The sequence below is a fragment of the Eptesicus fuscus genome, chromosome 9 (genome assembly GCF_027574615.1).
Source record: "Eptesicus fuscus isolate TK198812 chromosome 9, DD_ASM_mEF_20220401, whole genome shotgun sequence".
NCBI lineage: Eukaryota > Metazoa > Chordata > Mammalia > Chiroptera > Vespertilionidae > Eptesicus > Eptesicus fuscus.
In genome coordinates this window covers 99,850,071-99,870,980 of record NC_072481.1, presented here as the reverse complement: position 1 = coordinate 99,870,980, position 20,910 = coordinate 99,850,071, and the positions used below count along the sequence as shown (strand labels likewise).

Below are 20,910 nucleotides of genomic sequence, written 5' to 3'. Positions count from 1 at the left end.
ACTGTCTTCCCCCTAGACAAGGCAAATGTTTTTGTGGGAAAGATGTCCTCTACTGTGTGAGGGAATGACTCAGCACAGGAAACCGAGGGTATCTGCCTTCTCAGCTCTAACTTCTGAGTTTCCAATCCTGGCTTCTTCTCACACAGCTCCAGTCCACTGTGCCCTCCCTCTGCCAGAGCACAAAGTGGGTGGCTCCACAGGCCCTTTAAGAGAGTGCCTGAATTTTCAGCTGTCACTCCCTGGCAGACAGCAACCCCATTGCTTTACATAGCCAGATGTTATGTGGGTACCCTTCTCAGTTGTGGTGCTCTCTGCTGGGGGTACCGAGTTTGGTGATTAAATCCCACAATGTCCTTTACATTATAGGATGTTAATGGCATCCCTAGTCTCTACCCACTAGATCCCCAGTTGTGACAAACAAAAATATCTCCAGTCATTGCTCAATACCCACTGGGGAGCAAAATCACCCTCAGTTGAGAACCAATGCATCAAATAATAAGGACATCCCTTCCAGTAGGTAGTGAAGTTCACTATGATAATAAGTCAGTTACAAATGGGCATGTTCCTCTGGTTGTTTAGGTAATACCGTACACAAAACAAAAACCTTTTTATAGTCCTTTCTCTTAAGAATCTATCTGCAGTCACAGTTAATTCTTGTGCCATAAATTTAATTAGAAAGTACTTCTAGAAAGAACTCATTTAAGAAAGACCCTAAAGAGAGCTTACATTTTCTTGTTTAAATTGGCGCAAAGGAAGATAAATATACCCATTCTTAGATAGTTCATCATTCATTTAGCAGAAGGCAAGATTTATTTTCTATATGTATAGTAATTACAACTGTTTCCCCAAACTGAAATTTATTTTTCTCTATTCAGATATTCTACTTCTGCTTTTCTTTTCCTTTTAATATATTTTTATTTGTTTCAGAGAAGAAGGGAGAGGGAGACAGAGATAGAAACATCAATGATGAGAGAGAATCATTGATCAGCTGCCTCCTGCATGCCCCACACTGGGGATCAAGCCCGCAACCTGGGCATATGGCCTGACCAGGAATCAAACCATGACCTCCTGGTTCATAGGTCAATGCTCAACCACTGAGCCCTGCATCCAGGCTGTGGTCAATGTTCTTAATGTCTATGATGTGTTATCTATTTGAATCATACCTTAAAAGACTTTTACTCAAATTATAACCGATCCTCATTTTTTTCTACCTTCTGCTAGCAAATATAGTATTTATGCTAACTGCTAGACTTATTTTTTGTTTTTTAAGATATATATTGTTCTCTTCCTTTTTTGTTAATCCTCACCTGAGGATATTTATTTTATTTTATTTTTTTTTTTAAGGAGGGGGGATAAGAGAAAGAGACAGGGAGGGAGAAACATCGATGTGAGAGAGACACATCAATTGGTTGCTTCCAGCACCTGCCCCAACCATGACCAGGGGTCACACCTGCAACTCTTTGGTGCTTAGGCCAATGCTCTTTAACCATTTAGCAAACTGGCCAGGGCTATATTTATTTCTTTCATTAAATACAGAGTAAAACTTGATTGTTGCCTTTTTTTTTTCCCCCCTAACTGAACTTTGTTTTAATAGGTCTCCAAATTCTGTGACAGATTTTTGGTCAAGTTATTTCTATTAAAAAATACTGATTTTAAAAACTAGTAATTTAAAACTGCCACACATGGAGAAAAAACAAATGGTCCACAAAACATTCTCCATTCCTTCTGAAGGTCTTATGATATATTGTAATCATCAACTAGTCTTTTATTGTTTGTCTCAATTTGCCAATTGAGACAAACAGTTCTGAAACTGTTCTTCCAACACTAAGCTGGGGTAGCTAGTAAAAGTTGATCAGTTTTTTAGCTAAAGTAATGGAGTTATTTCTCAGGTTTTTATATTTGACTTTTTTTCTTTTCTTTTTTTTATCCTTATTGTTGAAAGTATTACAGATGTCCCCTTTGTTTTTGGTTGTTGGTTTTTTTTCCCATTGACCTCCACCTCCCTGCACCTGCCCCTCCCAAGCCTTCGCCACACTATTGTCTACATCCATGGGCTATGCATATATGCGTGTAAGTTTCCTGATTAATCCCTCTGAATTTCATCAGTCTGTTCATGGTTCTATGTCTCTGCATCTGTTTTGTTCATCAGTTTATTTGGTTCATTCGATTACACATAAGAGTGAGACCATGTGATAATTATCTATCTCTAACTTGCTTATTTTGCTTAACATAATATTCTCCATGTCCACCATCCATGGTGTTGCAAATGGTAAGAGTTCCTTTTTTTTCTTTTTTTTTACGACTGGGTAGTATTCCATTGTGTAAATGTAACACAGCTTTTTTATCCACTCATTTGCTGATGGGCACTTGGACTGTTTCTAAATCTTAACTATTGTAAATTTCACTGCTATGAACATATATTCTTTCTAACTGGTGTTCCTGTTTTTTAGGATATATTCCTAGAAGTGGGATCACTGGGTCAAATGGGAGGTCCATTTTTTACTTTTTGAGGAAACTCCATACTGTTTTCCACAGTGGCTGCACCAATCTGCATTCCCACCATCAGTATACGAGGGTTCCCTTTTTTCCACATCCTCACCAGCACTTGTCTTTTGTTGATTTGTTATGGTAGCCATTCTCGCAGGTGTGAGGTGATACGTCATTGTTGTTTTAATTTGCATCTCTCTGACAATCAGTGACTTTGAGCATTTTTTCATATCTCTTGGCCTTCTATATGTCCACTTTGGAGAAGTATCTATTTAGGTCCTTTACCCATTTTTTAATTGGATTATTGGTCTTCCTTTTGTTAGGTTGTATAAGTTGCTTATATATTTTGGAAATTAACACCTTATCGGATGTTTCATTGGCAAATATGTTCTCTCATACAGTGGGCTCTCTTTTCACTTTGTTGATGGTTTCTTTTTGCTGTGCAGAAGTTTTTATTTTGATGTAGTCCCACTTGTTTATTTTCTCTTTAGTTTCCTTTGCCCTAGGACAGTGGTCGGCAAACTCATTAGTCAACAGAGCCAAGTATCAACAGTACAACGATTGAAATTTCTTTTGAGAGCCAAATTTTTTAAACTTAAACTTCTTCTAACACCACTTCTTCAAAATAGACTCTCCCAGGCCGTGGTATTTTGTGGAAGAGCCACACTCAAGGGGTCAAAGAGCCGCATGAGGCTCATGAGCCGCAGTTTGCCGACCACTGCCCTAGGACAGTGGTCGGCAAACGTATTAGTCAACAGAGCCAAATATCAACAGTACAACGATTGAAATTTCTTTTGAGAGCCAAATTTTTTTAACTTAAACTATATAGGTAGGTACATTGTTATTAACTTAAATAGAGGCCCGGTGCACAAAATTCGTGCACCGGGGGCGGGGGGTGTCCCTCAGCCCAGCCTGCACCGTCTCCAATTTGGGACCCCTCGGGGAATGTCCGATTGCCTGTTTAGGCCCGATCCCACCGGTGGGATCGGGCCTAAACAGGCAGTCGGACAACCCTCTCACAATCCAGGACTGCTGGCTCCCAACTGCTCACCTGCCTGCCTTCCTGATTGCCCCTAACTGCTTCTGCCTGCCAGCCTGATCACCCCCTAACCACTCCCCTGCCAGCCTGATTGATGCCTAACTACTCCCCTGCTAGCCTGTTTGACCCTAACTGCCATCCACTGCAGGCCTGGTCACCCCTAACTGCCCTCCCCTGCCAGCCTGTTTGCCCCTAACTGCCCTCCCCTGCCAGCCTGGTCCCCCACAACTGCTCTCAACTGCAGGCTTGGGTCCCCCCCAACTGCCCTTCCCTGCAGGCCAGGTCACCCCCAACTTCCCCCCTCTGCCGGCCTGGTCACCCCTAACTTCCCTCCCCTGCAGGCTTGATCACCCCCAACTGCCCTCCCTTGCAGGCCTGGTCCCTCCCAACTGCCCTCCCCTGCTGGCCTGATCGCCCACAACTGCTCTCCCTTGCAGGCCTGGTCCCTCTCAACTTCCCTCCCCTGCTGGCCATCTCGTGGTGGCCATCTTGTGTCCACATGGGGACAGGATCTTTGACCACATGGGAGCAGCCATCTTGTGTGTTGGAGTGATGGTCAATCTGCCTATTACTCTTTTATTAGATAGGATAGAGGCCTGGTGCATGGGTAGGGGGCCAGCTGGTTTGCCCTGAAGGGTGTCCCGAATCAGGGTGGGGGTTCCCTTGGGGCACGGGGTGGCCTGGGCAAGGGGCCTGTGGTGGTTTGCAGGCTGGTCACGCCCCCCCCCCCCCGGCGACCCAAGTGGAGACCCTGGTATCTGGGGTTTATTTATCTTCTATAATTGAAACTTTGTAGCCTGGAGCGGAGTCAATCCTCCTGCTCACTCCATGGCTGCCGCCATTTCTGTTGGAATTTATTTGTCTTCTATAATTGAAACTTTGTAGCCTTAAGCGGAGGCCTGGGCCAGCCAGGGCTGCAGAAACTTGGCTTCCTCCATTGCCTGGGGCAACCCTAGCCTCCTGCTCTCTGCAGCTCCGTGGCTGCCGCCATTTCTGTTGGAATTTATTTATCTTCTATAATTAAAACTTTGTACTCTTGAGTGGAGGCCTCGGCCCGCCAGGTTGTGTGGAGAGCTTGGCTTCCTCCATTGCTGGGGAAACCCAAGCCTCCCTCCTGCTCGCTCCGTGGCCGTAGCCATCTTGGTTGGGATTAATTTTCATAGTCGCTCTGATTGGCTGGTGGGCGTGGCTCACGGGTGTAGCCACGCCCACCAGCCAATTTGCATATTACTCTTTTATTAGATAGGATTAGGGTACTCCTAAGCTGGCCTTTGCTAAAAACTCAAGGGGCCAAAGAGCCGCATGTGGCTCACGAGCCACAGTTTGCCTACCACTGCCCTAGGAGATGTGTCAGTAAACATATTGCTATGTCTGAGATTTTGCTGCCTATGGTTTCTTCCAGGGTTTTTATGGTTTCACAACTTAAATTTAGGTCTTTTACCCATTTTGAGTTTATTCTTGTGTATGGTATAAGTTGGTGGTCTAATTTCATTTTTTTGCATGTACCTGTCCAGTTTTCCCAACACTATTTATTGAAGAGACTGTCTTGACTCCATTGTATGCTCTTGCCTCCTTTGTCAAATATTAATTGAGCATAATGGCTTGGGTCAAGTTCTGGGTTCTCTGTTCTGTTCCATTGATCTATATGCCTGATCTTGTGCCAGTACCAGGCTGTTTGGGGCACATTGGCTTTGTAGTATAATTTGATATCTGGTATTGTGATTCCTCCTACTTTGTTCTTCTTTCTCAAGATTACTGTGGCTATTTGGAGTCTTTTTTGATTCCATATAAATTTTTGGTGTATTCTATATCTGTGAAATATGCCATTGATATTTTAATAGGGATTGCATTGAATCTATAAATTGCTTTGGGTAGTATGGACATCTTAATTATGTTGATTCTACTAACCCATGAACATGTTATTTTCTTCCACTTATTTATAACATCCTCTATCTTGCCACAACCTTTTGCAGGAAGGATTCAGGATCTGGAGAAGGGGCCGATGCACAAATGAATACACTAGACAAGAAATATGAATTTAGAAGGCATGGGGGAACCAGGTGGAAAACTTCCCTCTGGTGGGGAAGCTCCCTGAAGCCCTGGACCTGTTAGCTTTTATTCAACTTAGATACACATCTTTGCCCTCAGTTAGGCACGGCAATCCGGTAGCAGACAGACTATCTCAAAGGTCAGTAAATATTAGTAAAGATTTACTTTGAGACTATTAGGTCAGGAAATTGCTTGAGCCACCACTATCTCAACAGAACAATTGGTACATAGCTTTGGCCCTGCCAAAGCTTAAGGTCCATTAGCCTTCCGAGTTCCTTGTTGCATTTTCATGATAGTGTTGACAATGGATAGCTTCCAGCACTATCTCCTTCTTCAACATCCTGTAGTTTTCCAAATACAGGTCTTTTACCCATTGGTTAAGCTTATTCCTAAGTATCTTAATTATTTTGTTGCAATGTTAACACGTTAAGCACCATGTCAGTCACCGGTGACTGACACTATACTTTCCGTCCGGAAGACAAACAGGCTGGGCGCTTAACGTGTTAAATAGTATTGTTTTTTTAGTTTCTCTTTCTGAGAGTTCATTATTGGTGTATAAAAAAGCCAAAAATTTCTGGGTGTTAATTTTGTATCCTGCTACTTTGCCAAATTTATTTATTAAATCTAGTAGTTTTTTGGTGGAGTCTTTAGGATTTTCTGTGTACAATATCACGTCATCTGTGAATAATGGCAGTTTAACTTTTTCCTTCCCAATTTTGATGACTTTTATTTTTGTTTCTTCTCTGTTTGCTGAAGCTAATACTTCCAGTACTGTATTGAATAATAGTTGTGAAAGTGGACATCCCTGTCTTGTTTCTGTTCTTAGGGGAAATGGTTTTAGTTTTTGCCCTCTGAGTATAATGTTGGCTGTAGGTTTGTCACATATGAACTTTGTTATGTTGAGGTATGATCCCCCTATTCCCACTTTGCTGAGAGTTTTAAATGGCATTGGAATTTGTCGAATGCTTTTTCTGCATCAATTTATATGATCATGATCATGTGATTTTTGTCTTCCAATTCGTTAATCACGTTTATTGATTTGCAGATACTGGACCAGCCTTGCATCCCCGGAATAAATCCCACTTGGTCATGTGTATGATCTTTTTAATGTATTGCTGGATCAAATTTGCTATTTGATTGAGGATTTTAGCATCTATGTTCATCAGGGATAGTGTCCTGAATTCTTTTTCTTTGTAGGGTCTTTATCTGGTTTTGGAATTAGGCTAATGCTGGCCTCATAAAGAGAGCTTGGGAGTCTTCCTTCCTCCTGGATTTTTTGGGACAGTCTGAGGAGTACAGGTGTTAGTTCTTTTTTGAATGTTTGGTAAAACCCCGATGAAGTCATCCAGACCAGGCCTTTTGTTTACTGAGGTTTTTCTAATTACTAATTCGATTTCATCAGTAGTTATGGTTCTATTCAAGTTTTATGATTCTTACTGCTTGAGTTTTGTAAGGTTGTATTTTTCTAGGAATATATCCATTTTGTCCAGGGACACCGTTTGTTGGAATATAGTTGTTCATAGTAATTTTTTACAATCTTTTCTATTTCTGTGGGGTCATTCACTTCTGATTTTGTTTATTTGGTCCTCTTTCTTTGTTTCTTGATGAGTCTGACTAAAGGTTTATCAATTTTCTTTATCTTTTCAAAGAACCAGCTCTTGGTTTTGATGATCTTTTGTATTGTTCTTTTAGTCTGTATGTAACTTATTTTCTGATTATTATTATTTCCTTCCTTCTGCCTTCTCTTGGCTTTTCTTGTTGTTCTCTTCCTAATTCTTTAAGTGTGCCTTCCCACTGAAGTTTGGCAGTCTGTTCAATGCTTCTCTGTCTCTGGATCTATTTTTGTTCATCAGTTTATGTTGTTCATTATATTCCACAAATGAGATGATGTGATATTTATCTTTCTCTGACTGGCTTATTTCACTTAGCATAATGCTCTCCAGATCCATCCATGCTGTTGCAAATGGTAAGAGTTCTTTTCTTTTATATAGCAGTGTAGTATTCCATTGTGTAGATGTACCAAGAAAAAAGAGAGAAAATTGAAAAAACAGCAACAAAAAATGACAAAGTGGTGTTCCTTTCAGTCAAGTTTAGAGCCCCACAGGAGCTCCCTTTGGATCCTACTCTTCTGATGACTGTGGCTGACTGTCCTGGGCTTTCCATGAGAGGTTTTTGTGCTAATCACTGTCAGAAACTGTCCTCATTTGGCTTTCAGCAACCTGCTTGAAGTTCCAAGAGATCCACAGTTTGTGTCTATCTCCACAGGACTTGGCTGCAAGCAGGAGGTTCCATCCTCTGAAGCAGGCATTGTGGAGCCCAGGGCTGGCTCAGCAAATTTCCTCTGGTTCTCCAGGCTCCACCTCTGCCCACCTTTGCTTTTATCTAGCTGCCAATCTTTAATCACTCAATAGTCTGTTTCTGAAAGGGCTTTAAGCAGGGGAGGTGCTATTTAGCTTTCAGGGAATGTGGTGGGTGTGTTTCCCTGTCCCAGAGCTACTTCTCTGCAAGTGGCCCTAAATATTAGTTTGTCCTCAGCTGGGCAGAGATCCTTGTATGGATTCCAGTGGGATTGGCTGGAAACCTGGAGTTTCTATCAGCTCCACTGTGTAAGGAAAGTACTAGACTGGTGCCCAGCATAGTGGGGCAGATGGCCCCTCCCCCAATCCAGTCACTGATGCTCCCTGAGACTGTTCAAATCTGTAGGCTTGGCTTCTGCTTTTGTTTCCTCTATAAAGGTCAAAATGCAGGTGGGGTAGGCAGGTATTCTGAGTGTAGAGCAGGCTGTATGACATAAGGCAGGGGTTTTTTTCTTTACCTGCCCTGAGGTTACGGGGAGCAACTAGCTCCTCTCAGGAAAAATGGCCATTTTGGTTTGGGCTTGAACCAAATGCAGGACTCCTGGCTGCTGTTTTTCCATGTCACCCCACAATGCTTCCCACCCCAGCTTCTCAGGCACCTGGAGTCTGTACCTTTCTACACCAAAGCCTCGAGTGAGTAGCTGCAAATCAAAACTCCTTTGCTCTGGGTTTAGAAAAAAAAGTGCAGGAAGAACCCAAGATGGCGGCATAGGTAAACATCTAAACTGCGGCTGTGCACAACAATTTCAAAACTACAACTAAAAGACAAAACCTCTATCACCCAGAGCCACGGGAGGGCTGGCTGAGTGGAAGATCTACAACTAGACTGAGAGAGGAGTGTTCAGGGCACAAACGCTGAAAAGCTGAGGTACAACGCGCACGCACGATACAGGCTGGCAGCGGATCCCAGCTGGTGGTGGGCATTGCTTTCTTCAACCCGAAGGGGAAACGCGCGGGACCCAAACTCCTATGGGGAGAAGCATCCTCGATGCTTCTCTGTCTCTGGACTGTTTGCCATCGGGTCGGAAAGTGAGGGTGGCTTGCTTGCAGAGCTGCGCGGAAGAATAATTGTCTGCGGCGCTGGGGCGCGGGACGTGGGGATGCGGCCGGAGACGCGGGAAGTCTGGCTGCCAGCCATTGCTGTTTGCCATGCCCTAGCCTAGTGACGCCCTGAGACCCTGCCCCACACAACCTACAAACCCACCCAAGCTCCAAGCAGCGGCTTTTGCATATGAATGGATCGCTGCTTAACCTAGCAACCAGTTCAGACAGCTCCAAAATCTCCAAATCCTAAACAGGGAGGAGAGGACTGGAATTCTCCTGTAGCCCCGGCAGGGTGGCCTCAGACAGTAGCTGACCTGCACCCCATTGGAGATCTGGAAGCCAGTGTACCTAGTGGTCAGTGTGAGACACAGATTTCAACTCCTCACATCCATAAGTGACATATTCAGGAGGTGGACTCAGAGATCACCAAAGCCCCACTGAAACAAGTCCTGCACCAGAAGCGTGTCTCCAGCACAGCAGTTATAAACACAGCGGGTCCACACAGCCAATTGGCCTGGAGGACAATTCTTCCCAGTGTACTAACAGCAATCAAGGCTTAACTACACCAAGACTTTGCACTCAGCTCATAAAGGGGTGCACCAAGACCGTCCACCTCAGGTGATTGGGGAGGCTGAGCTACTGGCCCTATAGGACACCTAGCACACAAAGCCGCTCCATCAACATAGGGAAGCAGCCAAAATGCGGAGGAACAGAAACATGTCACCAATGAAAGAAATGGAGGAAAGTAAACTACGGGAAGATATAGAGTTCAAAACCACATTTATAAGGTTACTCAAGAATCTTCTAAAAACTGTGGAGAAACTTGATGAGAACTTCAAGGACCTCAATGAGAATGTCAAGAAAATGGAAAAGGACCAGTCAGAAATTAAGCATACACTGTCTGAAATAAAGAATATACAGAAACCCAACTGTAGATCAACGTACCCCAAGAATCAAACCAAAGATCTGAAATATGAGGAAACAGAAAACACCCAACCAGAGAAAACAAAAAATATGAGGAAACAAAAAACACCCAACCAAAAAGAAAAAAGGATCCAAAAACATGAAGATAATGTAAGGAGCCTCTGGAACAGCTTTAAGCATACCAACATCTGAATTTTTGGGGTGCCAGAAGAAGAGAGAGAGCAAAATATTGATAACCTATTAGAAGAAATAATGACAGAAAACTTTCCCCACCTGGTGAAAGAAATAGACTTACAAGTTCAGGAAGCGCACAGAGGAATCCAAAGAGGACCACACCAAGACACATAATAATCAAAATGCCAAGGGCAAAAGACAAAGATAGAATCTTGAAAGCAGCAAGAGAAAAACAGTTAGTTACCTACAAGGGAGTACCCATACAATTGTCAGCTGATTTCTCAACAGAAATTATGCAGGCCAGAAGAGAGTGGCAAGAAATATTCAAAGTGATGAACAGCAAGAACCTACAACCAAGACTACTCTACCCAGCAAAGTTATCATTCAGAATTGAAGGTCAGATAAAGAGCTTCACAGACAAGAAAAAACTAAAGGAGTTCATCACCACCAAACCAGGATTACAAGAAATGCTGAAAGGTATTCTTTAAGAAGAGGAAGAAGAAGAAAAAGGTAAAGATAAAAATTATGAACAACAAAAAGACATCAAATACATACCTACCAAAGAGTGAATCTAAAAATCAAGTGAATAAAAAGTCTGAAGAACAGAAGGGACTGGTGAATATAATGGAATCAGGGATATAGAAAGGGAGTGGACTGACAATTCTCAGGGGGAAGGGGATCTGAAGGATGTGGGAAGAGATTGGACAAAGGTCTTACACCTATGGATAAAGCCAATGGCAGGGGGTAAGGGCATGGGGTTGGGTGGGGAACCAGGTGGAGGGGAACTATGGGGGGGGGGGCGGAGAAGAGGAACACCTGTAATAATCTGAACAATAAAGATTTGTTTTTTTTAAAAAAGTGCAGCTTTCTCTCCGAACAACTTCAGCTTACAAGGTCCAGACTCCGCCACGACCAGCAGCCCTGCCGCCTTTCACAGATGGATGTTACGTGGACTGCTGGTCTGGGCTCTGGTGCTCCGAGCTATGGAGGTCAGCCTGGTTCCAGGACTCTCTCTACTGGGGGAACAGCCCCTCCCATAGCCTAGGGCTGCCTGCTGCTCCTAGGAGATGGGTCAGCCCCTCTTACGACCTCACCCTTCCTACCAGTGTCCAGGTGTTTTCTGTCCTTCCTTGATATAAGTCTACTCCTCAGCTGGACTTCAGTGTAATTCCAGGTGAATGTTCTTCAATTTAGTTGTAATTCCAGTCTGGCCCTGGGATGAGATGCACGACAGGGCTTCCTATTAGGCCACCATTATTTCAAAATCTGCTTGATTTCTTCTTTTTTTTAAATTGATTTCAGAGATGAAGGGAGAGGGAGATAGAGGATGAGAGAGACTCATTGATTGGCTGCCTCCTGCACACCCCAACCGGGGATCGAGCCCGAAACCAGGGCGTGTGCCCTTGACCAGAATCGAACTTGGGACCCTTCAGTCCACAGGCCAATGAAATCAGCTAGGGCTGACTTCTTTGTTTTTAATTACTACTAATTTATTAAAATTACTAAACCTCAAATGTCTTTATATATACATAATATTTATTCATTAAAGGAACATCTCACTTAAATAACTTCTACTTTGGGCTACACATTACAATGCATTATATTATGACAGAGTATTGAGTAATAGCTTGTTGATTTATTTTTCTCTGTAACTTTTAAAAATAGATTCATTAAATTTATTGGAGTTTATTATTTGAATTTTAAAAATGAAATAAGACTTTTTCTGCCACAAAATAAATCTGCTTTGGCTGGTTTGCCAATTATTATAGATATGTTCACTAAATTGAATGAGCTAAATCTGCAGATAATTTTCATAATTGAGGAAACTGAGTTGACAACTGATACATTATTAAAAGTGAATTTTGATAATCAAAGAGTATGTGATTTTTAATATATAACTTATAAGGTGCTTAAAGATTCAAAGGAAGACATTATGTAATTCCTACAACTTTTTTATGTGAAAAGGATAAAAGCAACCCCCAAAATAGAAAATTAATCTAGAATTAATGGCTTTTCTAGTGGTAAGTCATATTTATCCACAGAGGCATGAAATAATTATGAGGGGAAAAGAGTAGCCCTGCTCATCTCATTAAGATATGCTTTTCAAGTAAATAAATAGTAAATAAAATTTAACATTTGTAACTTATGTTTTACTAATACTCATTATAATGACAACTTAATCCAGAAGAAAAGAATGTTACCTTTTAGAGTCTTATGGATTCAGAAAGTAAAGCATTTTAATTGTAGTGAAGTATGGAAGGGTGATCAGTTAAAGACACTAGCATAAAAAATATACTAAGATAAAACTTTGAGGGAAATAAAATAGGAACAGTTCAAGGAGAGAAATGAAGGATGTAAATAAGGATTTTTGTGCCATTTTAAGATGTTTAAATTTAAAATATGCTGGAATGTTTACCCTTCATAAATATTTAAGCCTAGAGTAAAATATTTTAGATATCAACCTTAAAACATGTGGAAAAGGACTTGTATATGCCTATTTACTGGGGAGTGGGGTGTAGTTTTCATCAGATTCTTAAACATGGAGTATGTAAACAAACAAAAAAAACAATTATATATAGTTATAGGCAGGGTCACTGTATTCTTTGGGCACTATGTTAATTCTAGCTTCAACTTGTTCATTGTATCTTCCCTGGGCCCACACATAGATGTATGGAAGATACAAAAGTATATCTGCTTTTAAAAATCTCAGTGGAATTATAAATTCTTAGGGCAGAGCTCTTAGATCAAAAGCATCTTTCCTTTTTGTCTGCAAAGAACAATCTATACTAATATGCTAATTAGACCAGATAGACGGAACATCTTCTGGTCGTCCCGTCCTCCTTCCAGACAAAGCCACGGTGGTGAGGGTCAAGGCAGAGGCGGTTAGGGGCAATCAGGCGGGCAGGGGAGAGCAGTTAGAGGTGATCAGGCCGGCAGGGGAGGGCGGTTAGGGGTGATCAGGCTGGCAGGCAGAGGTGGTTAGGGGCGATCAGGCTGGCAGGCAGAGGCGGTTAGGGGCAATCAGGCGGGCAGGGGAGAGCAGTTAGAGGTGATCAGGCCGGCAGGGGAGGGCGGTTAGGGGTGATCAGGCTGGCAGGCAGAGGTGGTTAGGGGCGATCAGGCAGGCAGGCAGGCAGGTGAGCGATTAGGAGCCAGAGGTCCTGGATTGCGAGAGGGATGTCCTGGATTGGAGAGGGTACAGGCCAGGCTGAGGGACACGCCCCCCCCCCCGCCCCCAATGCATGAATTTCATGCACCAGGCCTCTAGTTATATTCATATTTACAAATACTTTCTATTTCAGTTTGAAGGGAGGAAGTACTGCGAACATGATTTTCAGATGCTTTTTGCACCCTGCTGCCATCAGTGCGGTAAGTTTCACTGCTGAATGTAAAATAAAAAGTTAAGTTTCAAAGTTACTTAAGTTGTTTAACACTATTGAAGTGTCAATGATAAAAGTGTGTTTTGGTGCTCATTAGGAATAGCATTTAGGTACTTTATCTGTCCACTTGCCTATCAGTCCTATATAATAAAACTCTAATATGCAAATCGACCAAACGGCGGAACCACCAGTCGCTATGACGTCCACTGACCACCAGGGGGCAGGCACTCAACACAGGAGTTGCCCCCTGGTGATTAGTGTGCTCCCACAGGGGAGCGCCACTCAGCCAGAAGCCGGGCTCATGGCTGGTGAGCGCATCAGTGGTGGTGGGAGCCTCTCCTGCCTCCACTGCAGGCAGGCAGTAGGAGCAAGGGATCCTGGACTGCGAGAGCCCCAGACTGCAAGAGGGATGTCTGACTAAGCCAGCAGTCAGACATCCCCCAAGGGGTCCCGGACTGCGAGAGGGCGCAGGCCGGGCTGAGGGACTATCCCCACTACCACCATCACCCCCATGCACGAATTTCATGCACCGGACCTCTAGTTATATATAACAAACTGGAAGAGTATAAAAACCCAGAGAGAATTGATTTTTAAGGACATCTAGTATAAAGTTATTTCAGGACTGAGACTTCTGTTAAATGAACATTTATGGAATATTCATTGACCCTCTTGCTTTTGGGTTTGCCAGGAGGGAGACAGAGAAGATTGTCAGTGAGGTGCATAGATCCTTGGAGATTGCCTATGGTTGGTTATACAGGTGCTGGGCTGGCTTGCACCTTAGCCACTTCACTGGTTGCTAACAGCTCTACTACAAGGCCTCCAGAGATTGGAGAAACTGAGTTGAATGTTATAAAGGTTTCATGAAAGAAGAAATTAAGCCTAGGTTACAAGAAAATGTGCTGTGGATTTCAGTTTTCTGTATAATTGATGGCCAGAAATTACCAAAAGGCATTCAAGAGAGCCCAGTAATTGTTTGGGAAAGGAAAGGCAGATTCAGAGATGTAATAAGACAGCCTGAAAATATAGAACTACAGAATCAAAAACAAGCACTCAGATGATATAGAAAACATTTTTCTAATATAATACTTGTTATGGTATACATATACATAAAAAGTTCCTTTTTGTGGAAAAAGACTTAAATGTGGTTTTTTTCCCTTTGCTGCTTTTAGCAATAAAATGCCACATTGGATATACTTTGTGTGTCCCTTTCGCACAGGTGAATTCATCATTGGCCGCGTTATCAAAGCCATGAATAACAGCTGGCATCCTGAGTGCTTCTGCTGTGACCTCTGCCAGGAGGTCCTGGCAGATATCGGGTTTGTCAAGAATGCTGGGAGGTAGGAGTATTTTATCCTTGTCAGGTGTGGGCGGATAAAGTGACTACTACATGTCATGCATATTTTCTCATGGGATGTGAGATGGTGCTTCGGGACACCCGGTTTAAAACATCAGGACTCAAACTGGTGTCTGTTAGGAGCGGGCCCTGGAGTTTCTGGGCAGCAGTGTTTACTGCATTTGTGTTCCTGGGCCTCACAAAAGGGGGCAAGTATTTAAAATTGAGTTTCTAAAGTATCAGTCAGATTATTTGCGTTTTTCATATATAAAGTAGTAGTCTGCTCTATTAAGTCAACAGTGATTTCTAAAGAAATCATTTCTTTAATTTCTTTTGAGAGATATGGGAAGCATATTTCTTTTTCTCTCTTTTTTCCCCTCTTTTTTTTTTCCCTCTTTTTTTTTTCTTTCTTTCTTGGCACATTTCTTTTTAATTATTAGGAAGAACCTTAGATTTTAAATTTAAGTTTCTAAAAAATTTTGGCTCTGTTTAGGCATCTGTGTCGCCCTTGTCATAATCGTGAGAAAGCCAGGGGCCTTGGAAAATACATCTGCCAGAAATGCCATGCCATCATTGATGAGCAGCCTCTGATATTCAAGAACGACCCTTATCATCCAGACCACTTCAACTGTGCCAACTGCGGGTATTGCGATTTCTTTGTTACTGCACCATAGTGAAGACGAAGGATAACATTTATCTGTATTTCTGTTACTCCGGCAAACCAAATTTGTTTTTCTCCAAGTTTTAATCTGGGAGATTTTTAACCTATAGGAAAGTCAAGAGAATAATATAAAGAATACCTACATGCCCTTAATTTAGTTTCATCAGTTAACATTTTGCCACATTGATTGCGTGTGCAGCATACTTGTGTGTGCGTGTGTCTGCATGTACAGATTTTGAAGTAATTAGACCATATTAAAATATCTTCAATCATCCAAAAACTATTTTCCAATAAAGGATTAATAATAAAAAAAGCTTAGAAAGACTTATCTTTGTACATATATAACTTTTGCATTCATAATAATTAGGGTGTTATCTCAAAGTATCTTAAATTCTATCTAAAGGTGTTTTGTTTTTTTCCTTCAAAAACTCATGATATATTGTTAAGCTGTGATTCTCTGAATTTGTTGTCTAGTATAAAAATTTAAAGGAAAAAGATACTTTACTATAATGAATATGAATGTACATGCTAAATTGTAGTAGGGAAAACAAGGTAGGCTCAAGGTCAAGCAAACTGCTTTGCAGTGTAAGAATAGCCACCTCATCTTTTTTGTGATTATCAGTTTGTGCCTTTTCTGCTTTTCTTGCCTATCCTTGCTCTAGTGCAGTGGTCGGCAAACTCATTAGTCAACAGAGCCAAATGTCAACAATACAACGATTGAATTTTCTTTTGAGAGCCAAATTTTTTAAACTTAAACTCTATAGGTAGGTACATTGTTATTAACTTAATTAGGGTACTCCTAAGCTGGCTTTTGCTAAAAACTCAAGGGGCCAAAGAGCTGCATGTGGCTCGCGAGCCGCAATTTGCCGGTCACTGCTCTAGTGGAATATTTTTTCAGTTTTGGTTAGCACTTTTAAATAATTATTTAAACAGATGAAATTCAAACAAGTCCATTTGGCTAATTGGGGCTATCTCTGGCATGTTTATTGACACGGGAGCCGGAAAATAATGGCATACTTAAGCATTTGGAAACAGAACATTCTGGTCACTTCATGTTTATTTCTTATTAACCTGTAACTGTTCTTAAAAGCTTGTCACAGTTTAAGTAATTATTGTTAATGGAACTAATCTCCAAACTCCTTGGTTATTTTGGAAAGATAATGTCACTGAGTCTATCCTCAGTATTGTTATTATCCTCTAGCTTTTTAAGGAAGACAAATGGACTATAATGTGATAATAGACAAAGAAATGATAGCCAATGACTAGGTGATAATATGTATCTGACTTACTTATACATTTTACCATTAGTGTATGATACTGATGTGTTGATAGGAATCTGGAACCTATTCAAACCTATTAATTCAGGTTGCGCTGATTGCCAGGAGGGAAAAGAAGTTATAGACATTGTTATAGTGATAACTTCAAAAATCTCCTAAAAAGTGTTAGTCACATTGTTGCCCGTTTGTTTCTCTCCTGATGGTATCATTCAGTTGGCTATCTTTCTCATGGACAGGAAGGAGCTGACTGCCGATGCCCGGGAGCTGAAAGGAGAACTGTATTGCTTGCCGTGCCATGATAAAATGGGGGTTCCCATCTGTGGTGCTTGTCGGCGGCCCATTGAAGGGCGTGTGGTCAATGCCATGGGCAAACAGTGGCATGTGGAGGTGAGTTCTACATGCATGATGTGGGGGCAACCAGTACTTTTTAATTTCGTTGGTTCAGATGTGTTAGCAAGATGAGGAGATTTTAAAAATGAAATGTGAACATTTTAAAGACAACTGCCTTTGTAGAAATTAGGAATATAGAATGTACACAAGAGCTCTTGTGAGCTCCTGGTAATGAGAAGGCTGTGCTCTTCTGTTCTTAAATCTCTAGCCCGGGCTTGTGTGGCTCAAGGGGCTGGGCGCCGCCAGTACACCGGAAGGTTGCAGGTTGACTCCCGGGCAGGCACATGCCTGGTTGCAGGCTCAGTCCCCAGTGGGGGGGCAGGAAGCAGCCCATCGATGTTTTGCTCTCACATTGTTTCTCTCTCCCTTCCTCTCTCTAATAATAATAATAATAATAATAATAATAATAAATTTTTTTTAAGTTTTATTTATATTTAGATAATTGAAGGCCATTTTTATTGTTGTCATTCTATATAGCCTTCTTTTTCCCCAATTGACCCCGCCCCCTGCCACTCCCATCCCTCAGGACAAGTCCCCACTGCCCCGTTGTCTGTGTCCGTTGGTTATGCTAATATGCATGCATACAAGTCCTTTGGTTGCTCTCTAACCTCCCCCTCCCCTGCCTTCTCTCTGAGGTTGGACGGTCTGTTCAGTGTTACCTTGTCTCTGGATCTATTTTTGTTCATCAGTATATGTTCATTATATCCCACATATGAGTGAGATCATGTTATATTTGTCTTCCTCTGACTGTATTGTTTTGCTTAGCATAATGCTCCAGTTCGATCGATGCTGTTGCAAAGGATAAAAGTTCCTTCTTTTTTACTGCAGCGTAGTATTCCATTGTGTAGATGTACCACAGTTTTCTAATCCATTCATCTGCTGATGGGCACTTAGGCTGTTTCCAAATCTTCGCTATGGTAAATTGTGCTGCTATGAAAATAGGGGTGCATATATCCTTTCTGATTGGCGTTTCTAGTTTCTTGGGATATATCCCTAGAAGTGAATGAAATGGGAGTTCCATTTTTAACTTTTTGAGGAAACTCCATACTGTCTTCACAGTGGCTGCACCAGTCTGCATTCCCACCAGCAGTGCACGAGGGTTCCTTTTTCTCTGCATCCTCGCCAGCACTTGTCATTTGTTGATTTGTTGATAGCCATTCTGACAGGTGTGAAATGGTATCTCATTGTTGTTTAGATTTTCATCTCTCGGATGATTAGTGACTTTGAGCATGTTTTCATATCTTTCTTGGCCTTCTGTATGTCCTCTTTCGAAAGGTGTCTATTTAGGTCCTTTGCCCATTTTTTGAGTGGATTGTTTATCTTCCTTTTGTTACAGTATATGACTTTCATGTAAATTTTGGAGGTTAAACTTTTACCTGAGATAGCATTGGCAAGTATGTTCTCCCACGCAGTGGGTTTTCTTGTTGTTTTGTTGATGGTTTCTTTTTGCAGAAGCTTTTTATTTTGATGTAGTCCCATTTGTTTATTTTCTCCTTAGTTTCCATTGCTCTAGGAGCTGTATCGGTGAAGATACTGTTACAACATATGTCTGATATTTTGCTGCCTATGGAGTCTTACAAGATTTGTATGGTTCCCGTCTTACATTTAAGTCCTTTAACCATTTTGAGTTTATTTTTGTGTATGGTGTAAGTTGGTGGTCTGGTTTCGATTTTTTTACATGTATCTGACCAATTTTCCCAGCACCATTTATTGAAGAGACTGTCTTGACTCCATTGTATGCTCTTGATATCTGGTATTGTGACCCCTCCAACTTTATTCTTCTTTCTCAGGATTGCTGTGGCTATTCGGGGTCTTTTTTTATTCCAGATGAATTTTTAGAGAGTTTGTTCTAGGTCTGTGAAATATGCCATTGGTATTTTAATGGGGAGTGCATTGAATCTGTAGATTGCTTTGGGTAGTATGGACATTTTAATTATGTTGATTCTACCAATCCATGCACATGGTATGTTGTTCCATTTGTTTACATCTTCCTCTATCTTTTTTCAATGTCCTGTAGTTTTTCAAGTACATGTCTTTTATCTCCTTGGTTAAGTTTTTTCCTAGGTATCTTAATTTTTTGGTGCAATGGTAAATGGGATTGTTTTTTTAGTTTCTCTTTCTGTGAGTTCATTATTGGTGTATAAAAAAGCCATAGATTTCTGGGTGCTAATTTTGTATCCTGCTACATTGCCGAATTCATTTATTAAATCTAGTAGTTTTTTGATGGAGTCTTTGGGGTTTTCTATGTACAATATCATGTCATCTGCGAATAAGGACAGTTTTACTTCTTTTCCAATTTGGATGCCTCTTATTTCTTCTTGTCTGATCACTATGGCTAGCACTTCCAGTATTATGTCCAACAGGAGTGGTGAAAGTGGGCATCCCTGTCTTGCTCCTGTTTTTAGGGGAAATGGTTTTAGTTTTTGCCCATTGAGTATGATGTTGGCTGTAGGTTTGTCATATAGGGCTTTTATTATGTTGAAGTATGATCCCTCTATTCCCACTTTGCTTAGAGTTTTTATCAAGAAAGCGTGTTGGATTTTGTCACATTCTTTTTCTGCATCGATTGATATGACTATGTGATTTTTATCTCTCAATTTGTTTATCATAATAAATCTTGTTGAGGCAGGAAGTGTCATGGTCCGTCTCCAGCAGCAGCCCTTGCTTACAGATGCCTCTCAGACGTTCACCTGTTTTCTCATTGTGTGGCTGGGTCTTAGAGTAACTTGTCGGACACCTGAAATAAAAATGAAAGGGCCCTGGCCGGCTTGGTGCAGTGGATAGAGCATCGGCCTACAGACTGAAGGGTCCCGGGTTCGATTCCTGGTCAGGGCACATGCCTGGGTTGCGGGCTCGATCCCCAGTGGGGGGCATGCAGGAGGCAGCCAATCAGTGATTCCCTCTCATCATTGATGTTTCTATCTCTCCTTCTCGCTTCCTCTCTGAAATCAATAAAGAAATATATATTTAAAAAAAAAAATGAAAGGGCTACCGGAGAGCCCATGGCCATATGAAACGGCTGCCTCAAGCCTGCATGTATCATCTTTGAGGATAGTGTAACTTTGGAGTTTTATTTCATTTAATAAGTAAAATATAGCAATTAAAAAATGACCTGTAGCAATTTTTTTTTCAGCATTTTGTTTGTGCCAAGTGTGAAAAACCATTTCTTGGACATCGCCATTATGAAAGGAAGGGCCTTGCATATTGTGAAACCCACTATAACCAGGTATTATTTGTACTCATTGGATACTAGATATACTTTTATAAATTTAAGTTTGTCAATATTTTAGTTACAAAGAAATCACTTAGAAAAAAATGTTTGCACTTCAATACTGTACCCAGTCTTGGGATGTCATGTTCATTTAGCTTCCTTAAATATGGAACATCTCCAGAGATTTTTTTTGTTTTGATAGTGATGAAAAGTACATTATTTTCATCGTAAGTAAAAATTAGTCCATGAACTGCTACTCATCTTCTCTAGTAATCGTAAAATCTGGACATAGGTAGCCAGCTATTTGTTTTTAAGTAATAGAAAGAACCAAATTTTGTTAAATGTTTGGTGTTTTAAAACTTAGTTCTAACACATTTTGAATTTTTGCCTCTTTTTCATTTTTCAGCTATTTGGTGATGTTTGTTTCCACTGCAACCGTGTTATAGAAGGTGATGGTAAGTAACTATAGTAATTTTATATGGCACCATTTTGACACAAAAACACTTGAAAATTGTGAAAATTGAAAGAAGTTGATTGCTATAATTTGGAATGTGATTATTGTCAGTTACTTTTTCTCTTTCTTT

The 20,910-nt window shown here is 41.3% G+C and overlaps 1 protein-coding gene across 4 annotated transcripts in view; it reads left to right on the top strand.

Annotated features, from left to right (window-relative positions):
* Positions 1-20,910, top strand: part of LIMS1 (LIM zinc finger domain containing 1) — a 185,841-nt gene that overhangs the window by 155,851 nt on the left and 9,080 nt on the right. For all 4 annotated transcript variants that reach the window (XM_008154110.3, XM_054721598.1, XM_008154109.3 and 1 more), the window contains exons 3-8: positions 13,377-13,443; positions 14,671-14,791; positions 15,281-15,430; positions 16,962-17,112; positions 20,249-20,341; positions 20,733-20,781. In XM_008154110.3, the coding sequence (XP_008152332.1) occupies positions 13,377-13,443; positions 14,671-14,791; positions 15,281-15,430; positions 16,962-17,112; positions 20,249-20,341; positions 20,733-20,781 (631 nt within the window). The remainder of the gene's footprint in view (positions 1-13,376; positions 13,444-14,670; positions 14,792-15,280; positions 15,431-16,961; positions 17,113-20,248; positions 20,342-20,732; positions 20,782-20,910) is intronic.